The sequence below is a fragment of the Mustela nigripes genome, chromosome 1, assembly GCF_022355385.1.
Source record: "Mustela nigripes isolate SB6536 chromosome 1, MUSNIG.SB6536, whole genome shotgun sequence".
In the NCBI taxonomy this organism is placed as follows: Eukaryota; Metazoa; Chordata; class Mammalia; order Carnivora; family Mustelidae; genus Mustela; species Mustela nigripes.
Window position 1 is genome coordinate 201,093,778 of NC_081557.1, and position 24,846 is coordinate 201,118,623.

Here is a 24,846-nt window from a genome sequence, read left to right on the forward strand (position 1 = left end):
TTATTTTCATTTTTTAGAGACTTATTCATTTAATTGAGGGGATGGGACAGAAGGAAAGAATCTCTCAAGCAGACTCCCCAGTGAGTGGGGAAGCCCTACACTGTTTGATCCCAGGACCAGTGAGGTCATGAGTCGAGCCAAAACCAAGAGTCAGTTGCTCAACAACTGAGCCATCTAGGCACTTCCAGTTTGATAAGCCTTAATTATTTCACAGGGCAATAGTGCTTATACACTGGAATTAGTACATTAATATATGTTCAACATTCCCCAAAGAAAAGAACATTGAACCTTCAGTAGAGTTACTTGACATCTGGGCAGATCATAGGAATTATTCACTTGACCTTGGCTAAATCACATAATCACTTTTCCCTAGTTTGCACAAAATTACAATGCCTATTTGTGAAACCCATGTGGTAATTCATTGTAAACTGTGAAGTGCACTCTTCTATTTATGCTCCATGCTCCTCTTTCTTGAATGATCTTTTCAGTTTTCTTTCTTGACTCCTCATTCCAGGCTCCTTTAAAATATAGTAAGTGGATCCTAAAGAAGCTTAAACAACTACCTTGAAAGCATTTTTTTTTTTCTATTGGTGATAAAACTCATTTCCCGATATCTTCAACTATCTTTATGCCCCAGTCTCAAAAACCCATCTCTACCCACCACCAGCATTGACACCTATTTGAATCTGAAAGTCTCTCAAGATTAGAAGTCACAACCTGATCTCAGGTGTTTGAGCCCAATGCAGGGCTCAATCTCAGGACGCTGCAACCATGACTTGAGCTGAAGGCAGAGGCTAAACCCACTGAGCCCCCAGGTGCCCCTCCAGTGTTTTTAATAAATGTATTCTATCTTTTCAAATTGCGTTTGAATGACTTGCCTTTTCATTTTTTTAGTAGTGTCTTCTGACTAGTGTCTCCTGGAAACTTTAATGGATGTTTTTGATTTTGATGATGTCTTATGTATCATTTATTTTCTTCTTTTGGTTCCTACTTCTTGTGTCCTAAGAAATATTTGCCTAACCCAAGATAACAGAAATTTTCTCCTATGTTGTCATCTAGACATTTGTTTGTTTGCTTCTTTCTCTTAGCTTGTATATTAAGATCTATGATCCATTTTAAATTAATTTTTATAGATGTGTGAGGTAAAGATAAGGAAAGGTTTTTTTGTGTTTTTGTTTTTGTTTGTTTTTTTGTTTTTGCCTAAGGATTTCCAATTGTTTCTGAGTTTTATGTTAAAAAATGTCATTTTCCCAGTGAATATTCTTTGCAATTTTGTCTGAAGTTATTGAAATATATATGTGTGGATGTATTTCTAGATTTTCTATTCCATTCCACTATATGTATACTTACACTAATAAGTTACAAGCTACATAATACATTGGGTATTACTTTCATTTATTTTTTCTAATTTTTTTTTCTTTTTTTTTGAGAGAGAGAGGGAGAACCTGAGTGGGGAGGAGGGGCAGAGAGAGGGGGAGAGAGAGAGAGAATCTCAAACAGATTCCATGCTGAGCTTGGAGCCCTCACAGGGCTCAATCTCAGGACCCTAAGATAATGACCTGAGCTGAAATCAAGAGTTGGACGTATAACTGATTGAGCCACCCAGCACCCTTGGGTATTACTTTTATTTTAAAGAGTAAATATGTTTAAGTAAATTAAAGTTTGAAATTTTTTATAACTGTCCAGATATTTACCATTTCTGGCACTCCTTATTCTTTTGTGTAGATCTGTTTTTTACATGTTATCACTTCCTTCTGCCTGAAGACTACTTTAAAATTTGTAGTAGTGAAAGTTTTCTATGAAATCTCTGTTTTTATTTGTCTACAATGGTCTTTATTTCCTCTTTATTTCTGAAAGATAATCTTCTTTTGATATAGAATGTGTGTGTGTGTGTGTGTGTGTGTGTGTGTGTGTGTGTGACTACTTTGAAGATATTACTGAATTGTCTTCTGGCTTACATAGTATCTAATAAGAAGCCTGTGAGTAATTCTTTTCATATCTCTTTTTCTTTTTCTCAATTTTCAGTTTATCTTTGTTTCTCAATAATTTAATGGTGATGTACCTTCATTTTTCATGTTTATTCTGCTTGGAGTACATTGAGCTTGTTGGAGCTATAGTTTCACTGTTTCATTGAATTTTGAAGATTTTCATCACCACTTCAGCAAATATTTTTCTGTTTTCCTCTCTGCTTCTTCCAGCACTCCAGTTCCATGCATACGAGACTTCTTGGTATTGTTCTGTAAGTCATTTTTGTTCTATTTATGTTTTTATGTCTTTTTATCTCTATACTTAAATTGTTTCTATATTTCTATATCTATTCTATATTTCTATATATCTATATTTAAATGGTTTCTAATACTATGTTTGCAAGTTCACTAATTATTCTTCTCAAGTGACCAATCTGCTAAGCCCACCTACTATATAGTTTTTAGACATTATATTTCACAATTCTCTCATTTCTATGTTATTCTTTTTTAGATTTCCATTTTTTCCTCACTGTTTATGTACTTCTCAGCTTCCCTAAATATATGGACCATATTTATAATTGCTGTTGTAAGGTCCTTATCCGCTAATTTCATTATTTCTGTCATTTGGGGTCTCTTTTGGTTGCTCGATCTTTCTTCTGGTTATGGGTCATATTTTCCTGCTTCATTTTTGCTTTGTATATGCTTATTTCACCAATTAAATGTTTACCATTTAAAGAGGAATATAAGAAGAAGAAATAGAAATACTTTCACAAAATTTCATTTCATTTATTTATTTTTATATTCCTTTATATATACTTTCACCAACTCTAAATAAAACAAACAAAAGAACCTCTACTCATTAAGTTCTTCTGTTTGGTTTGGTACTGAGATAGATCTAGGAGTATTTGAAGTAAACAAAACTAAGAATTCCTTCTCAGTACCTAAGTGATCAACAAAATCAATATACTATGTGTATCTTCAACTTCTTAGTATACCAGCTTCCTGGCATTGTCATTAAAAAAACAAAACAAAACAAAAACCAAAAAAACCCAGCATATTTCTTAAGAAAACCCTGATTTAAATGTTAGAATAAAATGTTTTGTTTTCTTTGTTTTGAATACAGTAGGGTGTTTCAGCATATCATGTTAAGGTTAAAGGATACTAGAAATCAGAAGTTGTGAGATTTTGTTAAATATAATGTGAGCTTAGCCTCTAATATTGTAATAAAATCTTGTTATTGTTACCATTTAGCAATTATCATAATGTGACACAACCCACTTTTTAAAATTTTAGATGGTAAAAGTTAAGGGCCATTTCTATTCATATAGCTTCTAGTCCAATACCAAACATAATTAAGTGCTTGATACTGTTTTTAGTGAGCAATAATAATAATGATTTTCTAAACAGGATTTATCAATCTCTGTGAAATAAAGAATGTGATGAGCTTTAAAGCTAAGGTCACATGGTTTCACTTACTTGTGGGGCATAAGGAATAACATGGAGGACACTAGGAGATGGAGAGGAGAAGTGAGATGGGGGAAATCGGAAGGGGAGACAAACCATAAGAGACTGTGGACTCTGAGAAACAAACTGAGGGTTTTGGAGGGGAGGAGGGTGGAGGGTTGGGTGAGCCTAGTGGTGGGTATTATGGAGGGCATGTATTTCATGGAGAACTGGGTGTGGTGCATAAACAATGAACTTTAGAACACTGAAAAATAAATAAAATAAAATAAAATAAAATGAGAAAAAGGAAAAATAAAAAAATTATGAAAAAAGCGCTAATGTCACATATATATCTAAGCTATTAGAGATAAATACCCATACATTGGTCTATACTTAGGTCCTTAGTTTTTCAGTTTGAATTTCATCACATTACTTTTTTCTCCCTTTTCTTTTCCATAGTACTACATACTTTCAGTCTAGCAGAAAGGAAAATGAATTTTTATCACATCCTATTATTAAACTTTCAGGTCTTATGTTAAAAGGCCTATCCTTTGTCTTCTCTGTTCAAGCTATTCATATAAGCTTAGAGCCTGTCTTTTGTTATGACTCTAAAAGATTAAATAATTTCTTTATTGTTTTCATGGATTAATATGCAATAAACAAACCCAGTCATTTATCAGAAGATATACTAAATTAGAACAATTTAATTGAGTTTGTGCTCATCAGGACATGAAAAAATTATAAAACATTTTTATTCTCATGGATTTTCAGTTTTGTCTTCCCCACTCCCACATCCACAACCTTACTTGTTTCCTTCACTGCATATGCAAGTGTCCATCATGGAACTCATGGAACATTTCACTATACTGTATAGCAGTTAAGCTCACAGTATCTGGAGCTAGACTCACAAGGTGTGATTTTGGGTGCATATATATATTTCTGTACCTCAGTTTCCCCTTACTGTATAAAATAAAGATATAAACAATACTTACTTCATAGGATTAAAAAGATTAAATGTTGAAAATAATAGTGTCCACTTTGTGGACTTGTGGAAAGTTATAATACCTCACTTACAGTTATTAAAGTGTAATGCTAGCTATTATTGTCATCATCATTAGAATCATAAATAACCATTATCATCAAGAACCTTGAATCTCTTGGGAAGACAAGGAACAGACCTGTGTCTTATTCCATTTTGCACACCTAGTGTCAGAAACCGCACCTGATAATTAATACGAACTCAGTAAATATTTTTATTTTTCATAAATTATATTTTGTTTGTTTGTTTTGTTTTGTTTGTTTGTTTTCGTTTGTTTGTTTGTTTCCACCAGTAGTTGTTCAGAGGGATGGAATTTTGCTGGGGAGCCTTAGTCTTATGGCTTGGTTATCAGTAACAGCAGAGATGACATGAATTGACTTTAGATCTACAAATATTGCTGCTCTGAGATTCTCTGAATATGCAATTGTCTCTGTTATCCTTTGCTTTCCACCCCAGACTCTGTTCATATATTGATCTGATAACGTGTTCTTTGCTATCATCTCCAGAGGCAACATGTTACCTAAGAGGAGAGATGCCATCTCATTACAAAATAATTGAATCCCTTGGGGCGCCTGGGTGGCTCAGTGGGTTAAGCCGCTGCCTTCGGCTAAGGTCATGATCTCAGGGTCCTGGGATCGAGTCCCGCATCGGGCTCTCTGCTCAGCAGAGAGCCTGCTTCCTCCTCTCTCTCTCTGCCCGCCTCTCTGCCTACTTGTGATCTCTGTCTGTCAAATAAATAAATAAAATCTTTAAAAAAAAAAAAATTGAATCCCTCCTCTACACTACCCATGGGCTGCCCTTAGCCTTCCCCAACCTCCCCAGCCTAGTACAGAGAACTTTCCCATATTTGACTATGGAGTTTCCTTGATCAGTATGACCATAGATAATCCTTTTTATGTATTGAATATGCCACATGAATGAATTCCAAAGAAAACAACCAAGTACTTATTTTGTAAACATGACAGTTCAGACTCTAAAAGAAACAAGAGGCTTCTCAACAAAAAAAGGATTTTTATGCTCTAACCCACAGTGTGAAAGACCCTGATCTCAAACACAAAATGTCTTAGGGGCGCCTGGCTGACTCAGTCAGTAGAGCACGCAACTCTTGATCTTGTGATGGTTAAGTTTGAGCCCCGCAGAGATTACTTAGAAATAAAATCTTAAAACAATAACAAAAAATGGAAAATATTTTAAGCTATATCTTTCTAATATTAAATTATAATAAGATTTAAGATGCCACTAAGAATATTTACATTTTATGCTAAGTTCATGGATCATAGGTTCTTTTAAACCATAAATTATTAGCCATCTTGATAGATTATGCAAAACTCTGTTAACTTCAATAATTCTTTGAAATTCCAGGCATGAGTTCTTAAAATAATGCATGGCTTGCAAACTCAACCTAAAAAAATTCCCCCTGATTTCAAGGTCTGACAGATTTATGAGTAGATGAAGTGTGTCTACTTAGTAGAAAAACAGAGAGGAGAAAGTTGGAGCAAGGCTGAATTACAGGAAAAATACACACCCTGTCCCATGCCCCACCCCAATCATTGCAGAAAGTTGTAAATAAATGGTCTATGAAATGACAAACCCCTGCCCAATGCACAGGAAGAATATAAATATTGCTCTGTAATCACTGCAGTTATGTCCTTTTTGCTAAGATTTTCTACTTAGGTGAACCCAGAACAACCTCATATCATCTACAAGTCCAAAAAAGCAATCACGAAACTGAGATTATGTTATTTTACTATATACAACACTCTCCTCTTTTCCCCACTTTTTTCTAGCCATGACCTATTTATTGACTATTAGGATACTGAAGTATTACTGAAGAGTATGTCTAACAAAAAGATGTTAAAATACTTTTAAAAAGGAAATGTCAAAGCACATATATTACACAGAGGATACCAGAAAGATTTTCCATTCTAGAGTCAACCAGACCTGGGTTTGAACCCTGGTTTTGTTTGAACCCCAGGTTTGACTCTAGCTCCATGATTTCACACATCTTTTTTTAATGACTCTGAGCTTCAATCATTGTCCTGTGTGAGAAGGAGATAATATGTACCCACAATTTGAAAATTAAATTTTAAGATTAAATGAAACAATGTAAGCCATAAAGCACAATATTTGGTTAAGTAGGGTATCTGTGAAATGTGGGTCAATTTTTTTCTTTCCTTTTCATGATGGAAGTACCTGTTAAATCATGGAAAGAATGCAGCATTTTGAACTAGAAGACTTAGCTTTTTAATTTATGAGACAATTCAGTGGACCTTGTTGAATAGATATTTGCTAATTTTTAATGAAAATATATATTATTTTTTTCTATAAGAAAAATATATGGTAATGTATACTTTAAAATGTTCAATAAGTGCCAGGTATTAATATTATAAATTAACATATATGGATCAAAAATATATACATATATAATACCCAAGTTTTTATGAATCTGTTCTTTAGAGACATGACAAACTATAGTTATTTATTCTTAAATGATACCTTTTTTTTTTTTTGCTCAGTTTCTTTAAGGTCATATTTATTGGAACTGTCTCATAATAAACTGCAAGATGTCCTCAGAATGCGAAGGTTAAGGATAAGTATATTGGAATTGGACTCCAGGACACCTGGTTTTGTATTTAAAATCAAGCTGCAATTTCTCTTTTCCATTTTGGATCTCTCTAAATCGTTCAGCTGCCTTAATTAGATATGGAAGTTGATGTTCAGTATTTACCCATGCCAGACTATCTTACCTCTTTGCATGTACAGGTGCAAGTCATCCTTGAAAAAATTAAGGCTTAGGTCCCATTACATTTCCAACAATAGCTAATATTTTTGGAAATTTTAAAAACCTTCTCCCAGTAGATAATGTTGTAGAAAGCAAACCAAGGCAGAGGAATCACCCCACGCTACTGATAAGAATCCACATCAAAGTTGTGCTTTCAAATGAAGTGACACTCCTATTCAAACATAGAGCCTCATATGCATAAAAATTAGTTGGTCACCAGAGGAAAATAAAGTAATTTTCAAAATCTAATTTAACTCATTTAATAAGACCATGAACCAAAGAGAATGAAAGATGTCAAGAAAAAGAGGAAATATACCTCAGCCAATAATAGGTTTCATTTCCTACTTAAAAAAAAATTAATGCTTCGTAAGATTTGAGAAGAGAATGAGGCCTATTCATTTGGATCCTGTGGCAATTCTTTGAAGCTTACATTTTAACCTGGTCTATTTAACATTTCCAGATGCTACGAAAGGCAATGTATGCAGAAAGCAACACCCATGGGGATTTGGGTATTTCACTTTCCCCACTGTTAGCAGTGATTTGGATCTTACTTTTTCTGAAAGCATCTTTAAAGAATTCTTCAAGCTGTCTGGAGAATGCTGGCTTGCAGAATTAAGCAGTAGGTCTGCATGGGTTGCTATCAGAGGTTGGAGCTGATTGATGTTGCTGAGAACTTCTTTTGCTTTGGCTGTGTTTTCAGGCGAATAGTAAATAAACTGGTATCCAGTACTGGAACAACAAAGATAAAGGCAAGTTACACAAAAAAAGCAGAAAGCAATTGCAGCCCTTAGTACCAGATGGCAAATGAGAAACTGAACTCCAAATAGCATGATTTCCTTTTGAACAGATAAGAACTATTCTAAGAGGTTTTCATGATGTCCTAAGAGTTTTTTTAAGCAAAATGACCAAGATATTTTTTAAGACCAAGATTGTTTTTCAAAGATTTTAAAAGTGAAATAAATCAAGTTTTGCTCAACTACAAGGAAGATTCTTCATAATTACATATGTCGGGAATTAGTATTCAAAACAAATTATTGTTCATTACTAATAAATTTGAAGTCACATTAATATGGAGTGAAAGTATGAGCTTTTATATTCAGGCTAATTTGAATGTAAATCCTGACTCTGCTACCTACTAGCACTGTGACCTTAGGCAGGCTTCAGTTTCCTCCACAGGAAATTATGAATAGATATACAAGAATTCTAAGAGGTGGGTAAGCTTGGTCAGAATTCATGTGAAATGCCTACAAAAGTGCCTAACACAGAGCAAGCATTCAGTAAGTACTACCTATATTTTCCCCCAGGATAGACATGGCAGAGTGAGTAAATTTTAATAGCTGGGAAATGGGGAGAAAATATATTAATGCCAGGAAAATATATTAATGCCAAATTATATTAATGGGCATAAGGAGAATTTTATTGGCTAGAACAAGAATATTGATAGCATAAAAATTTCACTAGGCTATTTTATCATTACCCAATTTGTTCCTAGTGGTTTCTCATTTCACTTGTAAAGAAAAATCTAAAAGTGATTACTAAATAAAGAATTACTGACTTTTATAATCCTCATCTAAGAACTGATCAAGCATACTACAGGGGTAAGGATTCCATGGAATGAAGGAATCTTTGGATAAGGAAAGACACAGGAAGCATTTCGGCAGGGGAAGGAATAAAACAGCAAAACACTAGCCAAAGTGAAAGAAGAGAGAAGTACCCTGGGCTGGCCTGGCATAGCGCTTGCCTACATCCCTTTGCATCCACTGTCAAAGCATTTTTCATATATCCTGCACTCTGTGATGAGTACTTATAGAGTATTTTCTCTACTTACCAGTTAAACTATTAACATTCCCATAATTCCATTTCTTATTGAGAAATATTAGAATCCAATAAGAAAAATTAACAAGTAGGGAGCACTCTTCCTCCCCTTCCATTCACACTAATGACTTTGATGGGAAGGTATCAGTTTCCTAGGTAAGACAACACTCCTTTTTGTAAACCTAAAATGACTGTTCCTATTGTTTTATTTATATATTTATTTATTGCAGTGATTGAAAGAAAAATCCTTTGTCGCTTGGACTATTCAGAAGATAGGACAACAAGCTGATGAGGGATACAGGTTTGTGAAGGCTAAGAAACACTTCAGCAGTGTGTGACACTGAGAATTTGCTCTTAATTCTGTCCTTACAGACTTCTACATTTCAGAAGTGGGAGCTGAAAAAATAAAACACACCATAACTACTTATTGTATGTATTTCTCTCTTTTTTTAATATTTTATTTATTTGACAGAGAGAGATCACAAGTAGGCAGAGAGGCAGGCAGAGAGAGAGGGGGAAGCAGGCTCTCTGCCGAGCAGAGAGGCCCATGTGGGGCTCGATCCAGGACCCGGAGATCATGACCTGAGCCGAAGGCAGATGCTCAACCCACTGAGCCACCCAGGTGCCCCTACTGTATGTATTTCAATGCAAATTAAAGCAAATGAATGAAGAACAGTGGTGAGGAAGAGAAAGAAGATAGTCATCCCTGCCAATCACCTATACCTTTTTCTGGTTCATCTGATCTCGGGAGTGTGCGAAGGCCTCTAACAAAAATCACCACCTTTGATGTACCCCTTACTCATCTGTACTCAGACCAGATACAAGGTTCAATCCACCACAGTGGATCAAGAAAGCAAACAACTCCGTGTTATTTTTGCAAAGAAAGAGATTATCTAAAGATATTAGTGGGTCGTGGGGGTGGGGATGATGTTTGATACCCAGCACCTCTAACGGCAGAGAAAGACTCTAGACTCGACAGAGAAAGAACGTGTAGTAGCTGCTTGGTGGTCCCTTTCCACTATTCTGCTCTTCCTGTCATAATTTGCTTTCTGCTGTCAACTTCTGGGAACCTACAGGCCTCCCACAGCTTAGCTCTTGGAAAGCAGAGTTCTGGAGGCCATGTGTGGTCTTCTAGCTTTCTCGTCCCATAACAGTCCTCTTTGAGGATGTCATGCGTGCCCTCTCATAATTCAACCCCATGCATTCTTTGGACTCCTGGCACCATTGCTTTCCTTCTCTACTCATCTCATACTTCCTGGAAGTTCATTGTTACTTTATTCCTGAATTTTACCTACTTCCATCATCATTATTATGTTTAAAGATTTTATTTATTTGAGAGAGAGCACATCTCAAGGCATGAGAGCAGGGGAGGAGGGGCAGGGGGGAGGGAGAGGGAGGAAGAAAGAATTCCAAGCAGACTGGAGCATGGAGCCCCACAAGAGACTTGATCCCCCCCATCCTAGGACCCTGAGATCATGACCTGATAGGAGCCAAAAGTCAGATGCTCAACAGACTGAGCCACCCAGGTATGCTTATTTTCATTATTTTTTCCTACATATTTCTTACTCTGCACATTTCTTTAGCCTCTCCACTCCATTCGAGTCTACTACACACATTTTCAAGATTTATTTCTTACATGTTCTTTATTTCTACGTGTTCTAATTAATAGTTCAGTGGTCCTCAAATTTTAGCAGGCATACCATTCACTTGTGGATGAGGAGAGGGCCTGGGTGTTTGTTTGAAAAATGCAGATTTCCTGGCAACACTGAAAGATTCTGCTTCAGTGGACTGTAGCACTATAATAAGGAGCTCAGGAAATGCAGATGATGCAGAGGCACAGCTGAGCACATTTAGAGACACTTGCTGCCCTTGCTTTGTTTGTGAATCCCCTCTAAACCCTTGGTCTTGCTACGTCATGCCTCTGATAAAGGTCCTTTTTCTCGTTCTAAGTTTCAAGTTCCTTGTTCCTTAGTTATTCTCATTTCCATGATACCCTTTACAAGGCTAGCTTTGTACTCCGTCTTTATATCTAGCTCATGTTGCTTTGCTTCCCTCTCTTTACCAGCGCTGCCTCCCCTCACTATTTTCATCATCCTTTCTTCTTTTCCCTCCCAGCATAGTCCCTTCCTCTTCCTCTCCTTCCCCAGTCTCCATCGTGGGATGCTCCCAGAACTCCTGCCCCCTGCTCCTAAGTCAGTCTCCATTGAGCTAAATAACCTAGCAGGCTTTGGTTCTCCCCATTAGGTTATTTAATGATGAGCATCTTACCTAGTGAGGTAGAAAGATTCATTCTCCACAGTAAAAGCCAATGTTGATGTCCAGGATGAAATAGTATGGTATGGAAAAAAAAATATCACCACCCACAAAATAATTTTAAGTGTGCATAAATTTCCTTTACCTATTCAGTGCCTTACACTTTAAACATGTCATATATTTTAACAGTTATAGCTTTTTAAATAGAAAGTTATGAGTATAATTTAATTATTGAGATAAAAATAATATAGCTAAACTCTATTTTATAGTGGTCTGAAATTTAAACTGAATCCAAACACTTGAACTAAGTATCAATCAGACAAAACCAGAAGAAAGACAAAGTATTTGCTTGGACAAAAAATATTTTATAAGATGTAAATATAGCAAATCTTGGGCAATGAAAATCAAAATTAATTTCATACTATTTTTCTATTTTTCTATTGATGAAGCAGTGAATTAAAGTCTGTGTATATATATATATACGTGTATATCTATCTATCTGTACATATACATACTTAAATATATATCTATTTAATTATATATCAGTTTAATTAGAAAATATGCATATCACATACACACTCGTAACTCACAGGGGCATGTACATGTTGTTACCAGGGATGTCATATTCTGAAGTTGTAAAGAATATGAAATAACATTCATATTCATAGACTCTAATTGCTAGCCAAAATACAACTAAACCAATGGCTGTATGTTTTTCTGTGTTTATTCCACCTCATTTGCTTTTTGCTGGTCCTCCTTATCTTCTCATCCTCTAGTGTTGGCCCCCTCCAAAGCTCACTCCTTGGGGTCACTTCCTTTTGTTAGTCTCCATGCCCTTCTTAAGTAATTCCATTTAATCTTCTGGTTTAAATACTTCAGTTGTGATGATTCCCAAATCCACTTCTCTAGCCTAGACCTCTTCCCAGAACTCTAATTAAAAACAAAAGCTCTCCTCCTCACAGCTCCCATTTATCATGTCCCAAACTGAGGTCTGTATCTGCCCCACGTCCTCAACAACAGCTCCTTATATACATGTTCCCATCTCAGTTAATGGCAAGTCTGTTTGATGTGGCATATTTCTCTTTTCTTCCTCTTTTACCTTTACCCATTATCTCCCCCTAGAAAATTCTTTCTGTTCTTTCAAAACGTAAGCAGATTTCAACCATTTATTTCCACCCTCACTGCAACAAGCCTGGTGCAAGCCATCATCTTCTACCTCACAAACTGATCTTTCCATTTCCATTTCTTACTCTAAGACCCGAAATCCTTGACTTACACTTAGGGTTGAAGGAGGCAGGGGGCAGGTGAGGAGAGCAAAATAAAGCAATTCTCCCTTAGCTCACTGCCCACACCCAGATCCTGGGACTTGCTCTGCCACTTATCTGCACCTTTCCTCCCCCATGCCACCACCACCTCCACCCTTAACCCATTTGCTCAACCAAGCCATTATGTTGGTAACTAGAGTCATGAAAGAACATAGATTAGAAATGAGGAAGAGACAAGGAGGGAAAAAGTGAAGGAAAAGATCAGGGAGGGGGCACAGGCAGAAGAGGATTAGGGTTAAGGAATATAGAAAAGATGATAAAGAATAATGGTGCCTCTGCTTCTGAGGCAGAACTTAATCTCCAGAGAAAAACCTAAGGACTATTTCCACTTATTTTTTCCCAACTCAAGCACTACTTGTGAAAAAACGATCTCTTGAATCCTGAGGGAGGGATAGACATTCTCTCAATTCTAACTGAGAAGAAAACTATGTGGATAATAAATGAAAATTTACACCTTAGTGCACTTGAATATACCCTTTTGGCTTCACAGGGTTTAACAACGTGCTTCAAGAAATTGTAGAAGGTAAAAACATACTTCTCTGTTTTCCCCCATGCATCCTTCCTGTTTTTTGCTGAAGTATACTTAGATAAAAGAACTAAGAGGAAAGCAGTATTTGTTTTGCTTACCTTGTATGGATTTCACTTATGTAATTACATTAGTTATATGATCGAAGCTTAATGTTTATCTTTTTTTTTTAATTTTTAATTTTTTATAAACATATATTTTTATCCCCAGGGGTACAGGTCTGTGAATCACCAGGTTTACACACTTCACAGCACTCACCAAATCACATACCCTCCCCAATGTCCATAATCCCACCCCCTTCTCCCAAACCCCCTCCCCCCGGCAACCCTCAGTTTGTTTTGTGAGATTAAGAGTGATACAACATGGAGGCTTAAGTGGGTAGAAGAAGAATAAATGAAACAAGATGGGATTGGGAGGGAGACAAACCATAAGTGACTCTTAATGTTTATCTTTGAATCAACTCTTTTTAAAACAAATATTGGTTTCACAGAATTTTTAGTCAATGTTTTGAATAATATACTTGATTCTGCCATTTATTAGCTTTGTGACAGGTAATGCTAATTAAGAGGGAAAACGTCCTAAAATTCATTTCAGCTCAACTTACCCTCAAAGAAAATCAGCCTATTTTCTCGATTACAGTGGCTCCTACTATCCCGCTTTTCAGTTTGAAGTTTTTTTTTTTTTTTTTTTTTATTTGTTTATTTGATAGAGAGAGAGCACAAGTAGGCAGAGTGGCAGACAGAGAAGCAGACTCCCCATTGAGCAGGAATCCCAGGACCCTGGGGTCATGACCTGAGCAGAAGGCAGATGTCTAAGGACTGAGCCACTTAGGTGCCCCTTCAGTTTGAAGTTCTTATCAACAATTTCTTAACCATTAAGACCTCTTTTCTATATACAATATTTCCTTAGCTCTATTTTTGCCCTTTCAAGAATTTTCAGGCACTTTTATATGACCTTTAAATAAAAAAAAGTCCCATATGATTTCACTTCCTTCCATGGCCTATTTCCATTTATTCCTGAAATCACTTGTCCTAATTCCTTTGCTAGCTTTCAAGGGTCTGGTCACTTCTATTTCTGCCTAGTATGGCTTCTGGTATTTCATGCTCACTCCTCTGCAAAGCTGTCATTGCGTAATATCCAAATCATGTCCTCTGATTTCCTCTCACCTCGAAAACTTTTCAACTCCATCCTGGACTGTATCCATTTGCATGCCTAATACATAGTAAGATTAAGTACAAGAATAGAAACCATTCCCAAATACACTGTCAAAGTAAAAATTTCTTTGACTGTAAATGATCATGAGGAGCCTTTCTGGGGTGATGAAAATGTTCTAAACGTTGGAATGTGATGATGATTGCATAACTCTATAAATTTACTAAAAATCACTGAATCATATATCTGACCTTATCATATCACCAATCATATCACTGACTTTAAAACAGGTCAGTCCCAGGGTATAGTACATAAGCAGAGAGTTGAATAGTGGTTGCCAGGGAAGGAGGGAAGGGGAGATAGGGAGACATTAGTCAAAGGATACAAAGCTTTGGTGACACAAGGTGTATAAGTTCTGGAGATCTAATGTACAGCACTATGACTATAGTTAACAATTCTGTATTGTATATTTGAAATGTGATAAGAAGGCAGACCTCAAGTATTCTCACCACAAAAAAAAATAAAAGAAGACAAAGATGAAGATGAAGATAAGAAAATAATAACCATGTGAGATGATGGGTAGATTAAATAATTTGTGGTGATAATTTCAAAAATATAACACATAACAATTGCATATTATATATGTTATATGTTTTATATATATAATTTTTATTTGTCAATTACACCTTCATAAATCTGGGCAAAAGTAAGCAAGTGTTTCCAGAATATGGTATTACAGTGTTGGTGATTATGAGTCTAGGATAAGAAGTCAGGAAGGCAGAAAATATATTTAAGAGACATTTCATTTTTTCCCCATTAAACCTAAAGATATTTTCATTGGGAGTTCTAATAAAGCAAATTTGTACTGTGGAATTTATACTAATAATCCAAATCTCTTTCTTTCTCTCATTTTAATAGCCAATAATCACAGAGTCTACATTACAGGACTAGAATTATGCTAAATGCTTTGTAAAGATTATTTTTATTTAATCTTGACAAAACTTTGAGCAACAAATACTATTCCATCATACAGATATAGAAGTTGGAACTTGGGTAGGTTAAGTAACTTCTCCTGGATCAAACAACTAACATGGATGGTAAAACTAACATTTATTCCCAGGTCTTCATTATCACTCAGTTTGAACTCTTAATTATATTTTACCACCTCATGAACATGATTTGGCCTACTTTAAATTTGGAAAAATTATAATACAATAACTAAAACAGGAAACATCTTTTATTTAGTAATATAATGGTAGGTACAGCCTATAAATATTAAAATAAAAAACCATTGAAGACATTCTCATCTAATTAAAGCTCATTACAGAAGATGTATGAGCCTATTTTATAACACAGATTAGACTAAAGAATAAATTTGAAAATCATCTCACAATAAATTGCTTTCAACAAATATTTAATGACTGCTACTTGGTGAATACACTGAGGGAAGCAAAAGGTCAGAGGTCTTTCTGGTGGAAAGAGAATGATGATGCTTGTCCTCTAAATGCCACAAGCCAGGGCTGGTAGCAGAGAGGAAGAAACGGGGAATAAATAACTTTTTTTTTTTTTTTATCCTCACTCATCTTCTCACAAGACCTTGCAAATTTAAGTATCATTTGAGTAGCCATAGTTTTAGAGCTTTTAACTAACAATCCTCAGTACTATGACTCTTATATTCTTGTGAGGTCAGACATTCATTTAAAAGCAATGTCACATGGCATTGTGACAAAGAATGTCATATGGCTTCTAACTTTCTATGTATTTTGTAGTTGGAGTTTTTTTTCATGTCATCTAGTTCTCCATATTTGCTGGAAGGAGAAGTAGAAAAGGATTTTACAAAGACATTTCTCTTATTGTACAACAAAATAAAAAGGAAGAGAAGGTGCCTGGGTGCCTCAGTTGATTAAGCGTCTGCCTTCCGCTCAGGTCATTATCCCAGCATCCTGGGATCAAGTCCCACATTGGACTCCCTGCTCATTGGGGAGGTCTGTTTCTCCCACTACCCAAACATCCCTCTGCTCTGTCTCTCAAATAAATAAATGAAATCTTAAAAAAAAAAAAAAAAGGAAGGGAGATAGAAAACAAAAGTATCCTAAAAGAACTAGAACTAGAGCCCTGTCTGCATCTATCTGCATCACTCTACATAAACTTAACTATCCCTTCCAAAACATTCACCCATGTTTAGATTGACGTCTTTGTATATATAATTTCATGTTTTCTTGCAGGTACAGTTTTTTGTTTGTTTGTTTGTTTGTTTTTTAAGATTTTATTTATTTATTTTAGAGATAAAATGAGAGGAGAGAGCATGAGAGGGGAGAGGGGAGAGGGAGACCCCCCACAGAGCAGGGAGCCCAATGTGGGACTAGATCCTGGGACTCTAGGATCATGACCTGAGCCAAAGGCAGTTGCTTAACCAACTGAGCCCCCAGGTGCCCCCAGGTACAGTTTTAATATACATGTCTACATACTTCATAATCCATACACTAATTGAAATGACTACATAGTGCTCTACTCTAATGATGCAAAGAGTGCTTATTCATTCATTCAAGATGTTTTTAATATCTTACTATTATAAATAGTAGAATATTTAAAGGATGATCATCTTTGAAAAGTTTACTTTTTCCTTTTATTATTTTAATTCCTAAGTGGTTTTACTGAGGTGTATTGGGCAGGTTATATAGAGAGAACCGATGTCTACAATTATTTTTACTGACTACTATACAAAACAATTTCAGGCAGTTTAAAATAGTATTAATCACCGTATCAAGTAATGTATTTTTTGTAATTATACAGGTGAAGTGGTTATCTCTTAAAATTATGTTCTCATTATAGCCCATAAAGAGTTGAATGGACCAACCTTCCCCCCCCTCCCCTTAAATTTCTATCTGGTGGGCAGCAAAATCAATTCTGGAAAGATTATCTATTAGTAGTTAGAACTAAAATTGTTCATTTATTAAGAGCCTATATTTTGTGTTAAATATCTATTGATTGCATCAGGGTGAATAAGTATGGAAGAAGAATCTGAGAGTGGGGACAGAAGTCTAATTTTCTGGTCTGATTCTATCATTATCTGTATGGGTGATTTAATCTTTGATCTCAGTATTCTCATCAATAATAAAGTAAATAGGGGAATTTATGATCTTTGAGATTCCTTATTGGTTCTAACATTTACGAGGCTCTTTAATTGGAAAAAAAGCACAGACTCAACAAAATTATTTTCTTATTTCCCAACACTTATTTTCATATTGAATATATACAACTGACTTTATTAACTTAGCAATGGAAATCAATGGGTTATTTCCTGTACTCTCTTTCCCAGCAAACTGTGCATTTACTTAGTTATATAAACCAGAGTACTAAGAGTTCCTCAACCTTGCCTAGCCTTCCTAAATTTTCATTCAGTTAGATTTAAATTCTATAAAAGTTTTCTTAAAATCTCTAATTCCATAGTCACCCATTTCCTCTCTCCATTAGTATTATAATGGATTAATTGTTTGCTCTTCTTCATGCTTTTCATGTGGTTCAAAATACAAATCTAATCCTGTTAATCCTCAGACAAAAATCTGTCAGTGACTCCCTACAGTCTACTGGATGAGCTGCCAGGACTTGATATAGCAAACAAATACCCTTCAGATTTGTCTCTTGTCCTGCCCACACTTATATTCTTTCTCTCTCTTCTCTTTTTCTCTCTCCCCTTCCCTCCCCTCATCTTCCCACCACCCTCTTTCCTCTCCCTTCTCCTCTCCCATCCCCCACTTTTCCTCTCTCTCTTTCCCTCATTTCCAGATTCTTTACACTCTTGGAATTTTTGAGCCAAGGACAGTGAATGTCATTACCATACATGTGTGTGCTGCACAGAAACTTGGAAGTCTTCCTTGATTACCCTAGATTTTTACCTCCCACTCCAAACAAACACAAAATCTAAACAATTGCTAACCCCTCCCAAGTATCTGTAACCAGTCTCTTTTTTTGTATCTGTGCTGACACCACTGGAAGCTAAGCCATCCTTCTCCTGATAGAACCACGGCAATAACTACTTATTAGCACAGACCTCATGACAGGGGAGAAGACACTGAATTGTTCAGGCAAAGTCCCATCTAACAAAGATTTTGCAATAACAGTTTTTTTTTTTTTTTTTTTTTTTTTTTTTTATGCTATGCAAGCCAGTTGTGTGATTCTTCCATGACATAGTCCCATACAAACCTTTTTCTTTTCTTTTCAAGTTAATACTTTTACTACTTTAAAGTTCTGGAAAACACAGCGTTTTTTATTTACTGAGAATTTACTTATAGATGATTTTCTTTTCTATTGTTTGCTCTCTTTGAGACCAATCGATATTAAATATCTAAACTAATAGAGAAATTTAAAAATATGCTGGAAATTTCTCAGTGTTTAATCTGAGTACAAGAGTTCTTCTTTGGATTAAATGCATACTAGTTGAGATGACATTACAGTGTCATGATTTAAATTTTTTTTTTTTAGTTTACAATGAAGGAGAAATACAACTTTGGATTTTTAAAAAATAAGTCCTCAAACCATATTATCTTTTCATATTTAGTTCTTTAAGTAAGAAAAGCTTCTTCATGTAATTTGCTTATTAGATTTCACATAATATCTTTTAAGGCTAATCTTCCTGATGATTACTTTTTCTCCCCGATAAAAGCAGAAATCGTATTTTAATAGTTGTAAAATTAAAACGTTTAATTGTGAAAGTCAAATTAGGCAAATTATCTTCCTGAAAGATAGTGATGATATACTTCATAAATCATTCCTTAAAATCTCAAGATTTTAACCACTCTTTCTAATAATCTAATGATTTCAGAAGAAATCAGCCGCATCTATAGTGCAAACAAGGAAATGGAAGGGTGAGAAGTTCAATGGCTTTCTGAAATCCTCCAATAGGACTGATGATGTGTTTTATCATTTTAGACACTTTTCTCTTCACCAAATTTATTATCACTAGAAATTCTAGGTCATTTAACAGACTTATTTTCACTTACAATTAATGTCATTTCTTTAAGGGAAAGATTTAATTTTAAGAATTCTGCAATTGTCATACTACATACAGTGCTTTTTGCCTACACTTCAGATCACACTTGGCTTCACAAGCTTTTTGGTTGGTGATTGGAAAAATGTCACCAACTGAAATGTTAAAGTCACTACTGCATTACTAATATTGAATCAGATTTTACGCTAGGCTGATTTTACAGAATTTATTATCTATCCCCTTTCAGAACACATAAAAGTATATTTTCCCTTCCTAGTGAGGTGCAAGCAAACACTAACGTTCTAATACTTGAAAAAAAATGGCTGCTTTTAAAGCTTATGAGACATTTTCTACAAATATTCCTCTATTTCTATTTCCCAACTCCACAATTATTTCCTATGTTTCTGCTACCTGATACAACCACACTGGTCTATTCAGGCAGAGGAAAGATAGTCCTGTGATAGGTAATCCTTTTACTTCTTTTATTCACCCCCTCAGCAAACACTTAGACGTTAGCTCCTGAGGATACTGTGGTAAACCACACACATGGTCCAGAGGGGAAGACAGACAATTAGGGATGGTTGCATACAGAAGTCTTAAAGCAGCAGTCTAGCCAATGGGTCAAAAAAGGCTTTCAGACAGCCCTGAAACTGAGGAAATTTAGTCTGGTTCATATAGAGGATGGGGTGAAAGATGAAAATGGAGAAGAAAGTGGGACCAGATGACACATGGATATATTATGTGCCTTGAACTTTATACTCCAGGCAAGAGGTAGCTAAGAAATGTTCAACATTATGAAATCACAAGACTGTATCTGTCTTTTGGAATTATTACTCCAACCAAAGTGAGAAAAACAGATTGGATGAGAGCCAGTCTGGAAAGAGATTAATCTCTTAATCTTGCCAAATTAAGAGATTTGGCAGTAGAATATTTAAAGGATGGTGATTTCATGCGTTAGAATTGTCCGAACCCATTATTTATTATTGAAATAAATGACTTCCTGAAAAATAAGAAGGTGGAACTGCAAGAACTGATTTTATTTTATTGGAAGAGGAAGCAAGGGAAGAAAAGTAGTCAATGATTTCCAGATTCTAAAATGAACATCTAGGTGAACGGTGGTGACTTTTATTAAGAAAAGAGATTCTCAAGAGAAGTTTGAGGGAAAGAGATCGAGAGATGATTGAATATGTTGACATTGAAATGGTTGGATGATAGCATTAATGTAGAGCTGTCTGCTAGATGGTTGTCAGTGCATGTCTGGACCTCATGAGCCATAGCTGGGCTTCACACAGAGATGGTGTCAGTAGCCCAGAGCTTGAGAATATGTGGGCAATTAGGCATTTTATACACATTGATACAACTATTTTGGAGGGAAACATGGCAACATCTCTAAAATTTACCACCTCAACTAAGAAATTCTACTTTTAGGAGTTTATCAAAAAAGAAATACAGTTTTTAGGGACATAAAAATAAGGGTGTATCCTGTGAACATGTGTAGTTATAACAAAAAAATTAGAAATCACCTAAATGATCACCAATATTGTATTGTTAGATAATTATGCTACACTTAATCCATAAAATGTACATAGCTTTTAGAAAAAATGAGATCTACATGAATTGAAATGAGGCACTGCCAAAACACTTTTCTGAGTGAAAATATACCTGTTTACATATTTTACATAAATAATAGCTAGTATCTGTTAGGCCCTCATTAAGTACCAGGCACTGTTATAAAACATTTGGTGTATATGAAATTATCAAATCTTCAGAACAACCCTATGAGGTAAGCAGTACTTCCAAACCACAAATAAGGAAACTAAGTTATAGAGAGGTGAGGCAGTTTGACTAATGTCACAAAGCAACTCTGTGCCCAAGCCACGATTCCATCCATTTAGGGAGTGGAGTCTATGAATTTCTAAAATGAAAGTTTCTGCATTAATCTAGTATGCAGCCAGAAAAAACTAAACTTCGTTATGGAAAGTTCAAGAACATCACAATCCCTTGAACCTTGAGTTTGCAGACTGAGTCATAGCCATTGAAAATTCAAATGGTTGGACGCCTAGAAGAAATTACACAGGGAAATACATTTAGCTGTTCTAACTGATTTATTCTAGGTAGAGATAGCAGAAGAGGTAGGCTTTTCAGTTTAAATGCTTCTTTATTCTTTAAATTTGTGTGCTACAAGCAAATCTTGTTTTTGTTATTCTCTTTAGTTAAAAAGAGAATAAAGAAGGAGAAAAACTGCACCACAAATTCATTTAGGATCATATTCAACTTAGAAATATCCCTCTATTTCCTTCTATCACAGGAAGCTCAATGCCTTGCAATCCTAATCATGCCGTTTGCACAGTATGTTGAAGTCTCAACATGACTATTTATTTAAACACAGTTTATTTTCTTGTTATTCCAAACTATATGTATGTAAGAGATAAAAATCCACTTTCTCTGGAAGATTTGATGCTGTTTATACAGGGAGCTAGCTACATGCAGGGAACTGTCACGGAGACATGGGCCATAGTTTTGGCAGCCCTCACTTTGTATTGGCTCAAAGATGAACTGAGCAGAGAGCTAAGAGTGGCTGAGGAAGACTAAATCATAGGTGGAAGAAAATATATCCCCAAGGAATCAACTTATAATCTACACGAAGAGTGAAATTGCTATCTCCTTGAAAATCACGTATTGCCAGGTGTTGGTTCAAAAGAAAAAAATGAATGGGTAGATACCTAGTCTTTATTTCCATAGAGCCTATATGATATAAAGTGGGTTTTTTTTTTCCTGTGGTATAAAGTATTTTTTTCAAAAGGAAAGAAAATATATTTGGAAGTGAATAGGACATGAATTTTAACTATAACCTATAAGACTGATATTTTAAAATAGACTACCTTTAGTGGATTGGTCATGACTTCCAAAGAACCACAAACACTTAGATTTTTTTTTTCAATGTAGAGCATTCAATTGATATACTTTGAAGAATTAACCATTTTAAACCATTCTGAATTTTTAAGCTTATAAGAGAAAAAAAATAAGGGTGTAAATTATATGTGTAAAAATGAACTAGATGAGACCACACTTGTATGCCAGCAGGGACTGTCTTGTTCAGAAAGGAGATTAGAGGCAATTTTAATCTTTATTTTGACTTTTCTACATTTTCCAATAAAAATACACATAAAACTGAAATAATTCAATTTAAAAAATGGACAGAAGATACAAACAGATATTTCTCCAAAGAGAACATATAAATGGCTAACAGACACATGAAAACATGCTCTATATCACTCATCCTCAGGGAAATGCAAATCAAAACACAATGAGCTATCACCTCACACCTGTTCAAATGGCTAATATTGAAAACACAAGGAACTATAGTGTTGGTGAGGATCCAGAGATAAAGGAATGCTCTTGCACTGTTGGTGGGAACACAAACTAGTATAGTCACTGTGGAAAACAGTATGGAGGTTCCTCAAAAAATTAAAAACGGAACTACCTTGTGATCCAGTAATCACACTACTGGGTAGTGTGCTCTCTGATAAATAAATAAAATCTTAAAAAAAAAAAGGGTGGTATATTTATACGATGGAGTATTATTCAGCCATATAAAAAAGAAAGAAATCTTGCCATTTCCAATGACATTGATAATAGAAAGTATAGAAAGTATAAAAAGAAAAATACCTATGATTTTGCTCATGTGTTGAATTTAAGAAACAAAACAAATGAGCAAAATAAAAAAAGAGAGAGAACAAGAGACAAACCAAGAAACAGACTCTTTACTATAGAGAACAAACTGATGGTTACCAGAGAGGAGGGGGGGGGGGGGGGATGGGTTAAATAGTTGATGGGGATTAAGGATGGTACTTGTGATGAGCACAGGATAACGTATGGAAGTATTGTTTCACTATATCATACACTTGAAACTAATATACTGTATATTAACTACACTGGAATTAAAATTAAAAAAGGAAATAATAGAAAATATTTTTAAATTCACATTATTTAAAGATCAAAATATTTCTAATGAAAAGATATATGGCATGATCTCTTGGTACACAGAAAATATAAACAGAATCGTGATCTCAGACTAAACTGGTCTGCTAGTGAACAAGACAAATTTCTAAGAGAAATCCAGAGATCAAGCTAGAGATAGCAAAAGAACTTCAGTAGAAAAAAAAAAAAAAGAAAGAAAAATTCATTCTCCAAACAAATCATGGATGCAGTCTTACTCCTTTCACTGAATATATTTGAATCACTAATTCCCTTTCATTTAAAAAATGAGAATCTTAGTCTTAAGTATGAAAACGAAAGGTTTAAAACAAATTTTTTTGTAACTACTGCTTAGTTACTGGAGAGAGTACAAAAAAAGATAAGTTGGAAAACTGTTTTGTTTAGACATCTCAGCTGTTTAATTTATGTTTTATTTCCCCAAATTAAGCAGTGGTTAGTGATTCTATCAGAAGGATACATATATCAAAGGTAGTGGTATGAGGTGTTGCATCCAGGTCCCATTTCTGGCTAAATGAATGCCTGCCTCACTGTAGGCTACACAGAGCTTCCTTGCCTAATGCAATAGTTTTCCTTTTACGCAAGAAGTCTTCTTCCTAAAATAGAGAATGAGGAAACATCTTCTCCTTACAATAGGAAAATTTCCCTCAGGGTTTTTGTCATATGACCACATAACCATTGATCTCATAAAGGTAATACTGGTTTGTTTCACCCTTTGTATTAATATTCTGCTTTCCATCAGAAAAGTCCCCCAAATTGTAATACAGACTCAGGTTGTGGCAGGCTCAAGGCTAGCCTACAATATTCCTGTCAGTAAAATTTTAGTTCATTTTCCTTATGACTTTTCCAAGTGATCTTTTTCTTTTTTGTTTTTCCATTTGAAATCATGGGGTAGTAAATGTTGACTGTGTTCCTATCTGGAACAGATGGGGGAGGGATGGGAACACCAGAGCATGTCCACAGGCATGTGACATTAGGTCATTTGCAGGGAGTTGGCTCTGAGTTTACTCCAAATGAATAGGCAGATCACAGGGAATTAATATTTTCACATGAAGTTGACATTGCCCTTCACTGGCACTTTTTCTTCTTTATAAAGATTCTTGGTTTTCATTAAGGTGCTTTTCCATCTTAAGGAAAAGGTTATGTTTTTAGGTCATGATCGTACTCAGTCAAAGTTCTGAAATTCCTGCTGAAATCACAAATGTTCAAAGCAGGCAAAACATGTGTTGTTGTGGCAATTAACCCCCTTTCTTTTAAGCAACAGCAGAAGTAAAGAATTGATCATATTTTGGGGGAGGAATCCACAAGCTTTAAAGAGCTTCCATGTAAATTACTGACTCCAGGAAAGTTTGATGTAACATTGTTTGATGTTTCATGTAACAACTGAATACACAGCCTACAAACATCCTAATTTTGGTCCTTTAGAAAAATAACATGTGCAATTAGGGTTTTGTCTCAGAAAAATCTCATGTTTATGGCATGAAAACCCTTATAATATGTTCAATTTTATTTGTTCACATGTTACTCAAGCCCACGTTTTCTCAGATCAAAATTGTTATAT

At 35.2% G+C, this 24,846-nt stretch overlaps 1 protein-coding gene across 7 annotated transcripts in view; it reads right to left on the reverse strand.

Annotated features, from left to right (window-relative positions):
- The window catches only part of INPP4B (inositol polyphosphate-4-phosphatase type II B), an 822,310-nt gene that overhangs the window by 123,050 nt on the left and 674,414 nt on the right, over positions 1–24,846 (reverse strand). For all 7 annotated transcript variants that reach the window (XM_059378706.1, XM_059378698.1, XM_059378688.1 and 4 more), the window contains one exon: positions 7,783–7,960. In XM_059378706.1, the coding sequence (XP_059234689.1) occupies positions 7,783–7,960 (178 nt within the window). The remainder of the gene's footprint in view (positions 1–7,782; positions 7,961–24,846) is intronic.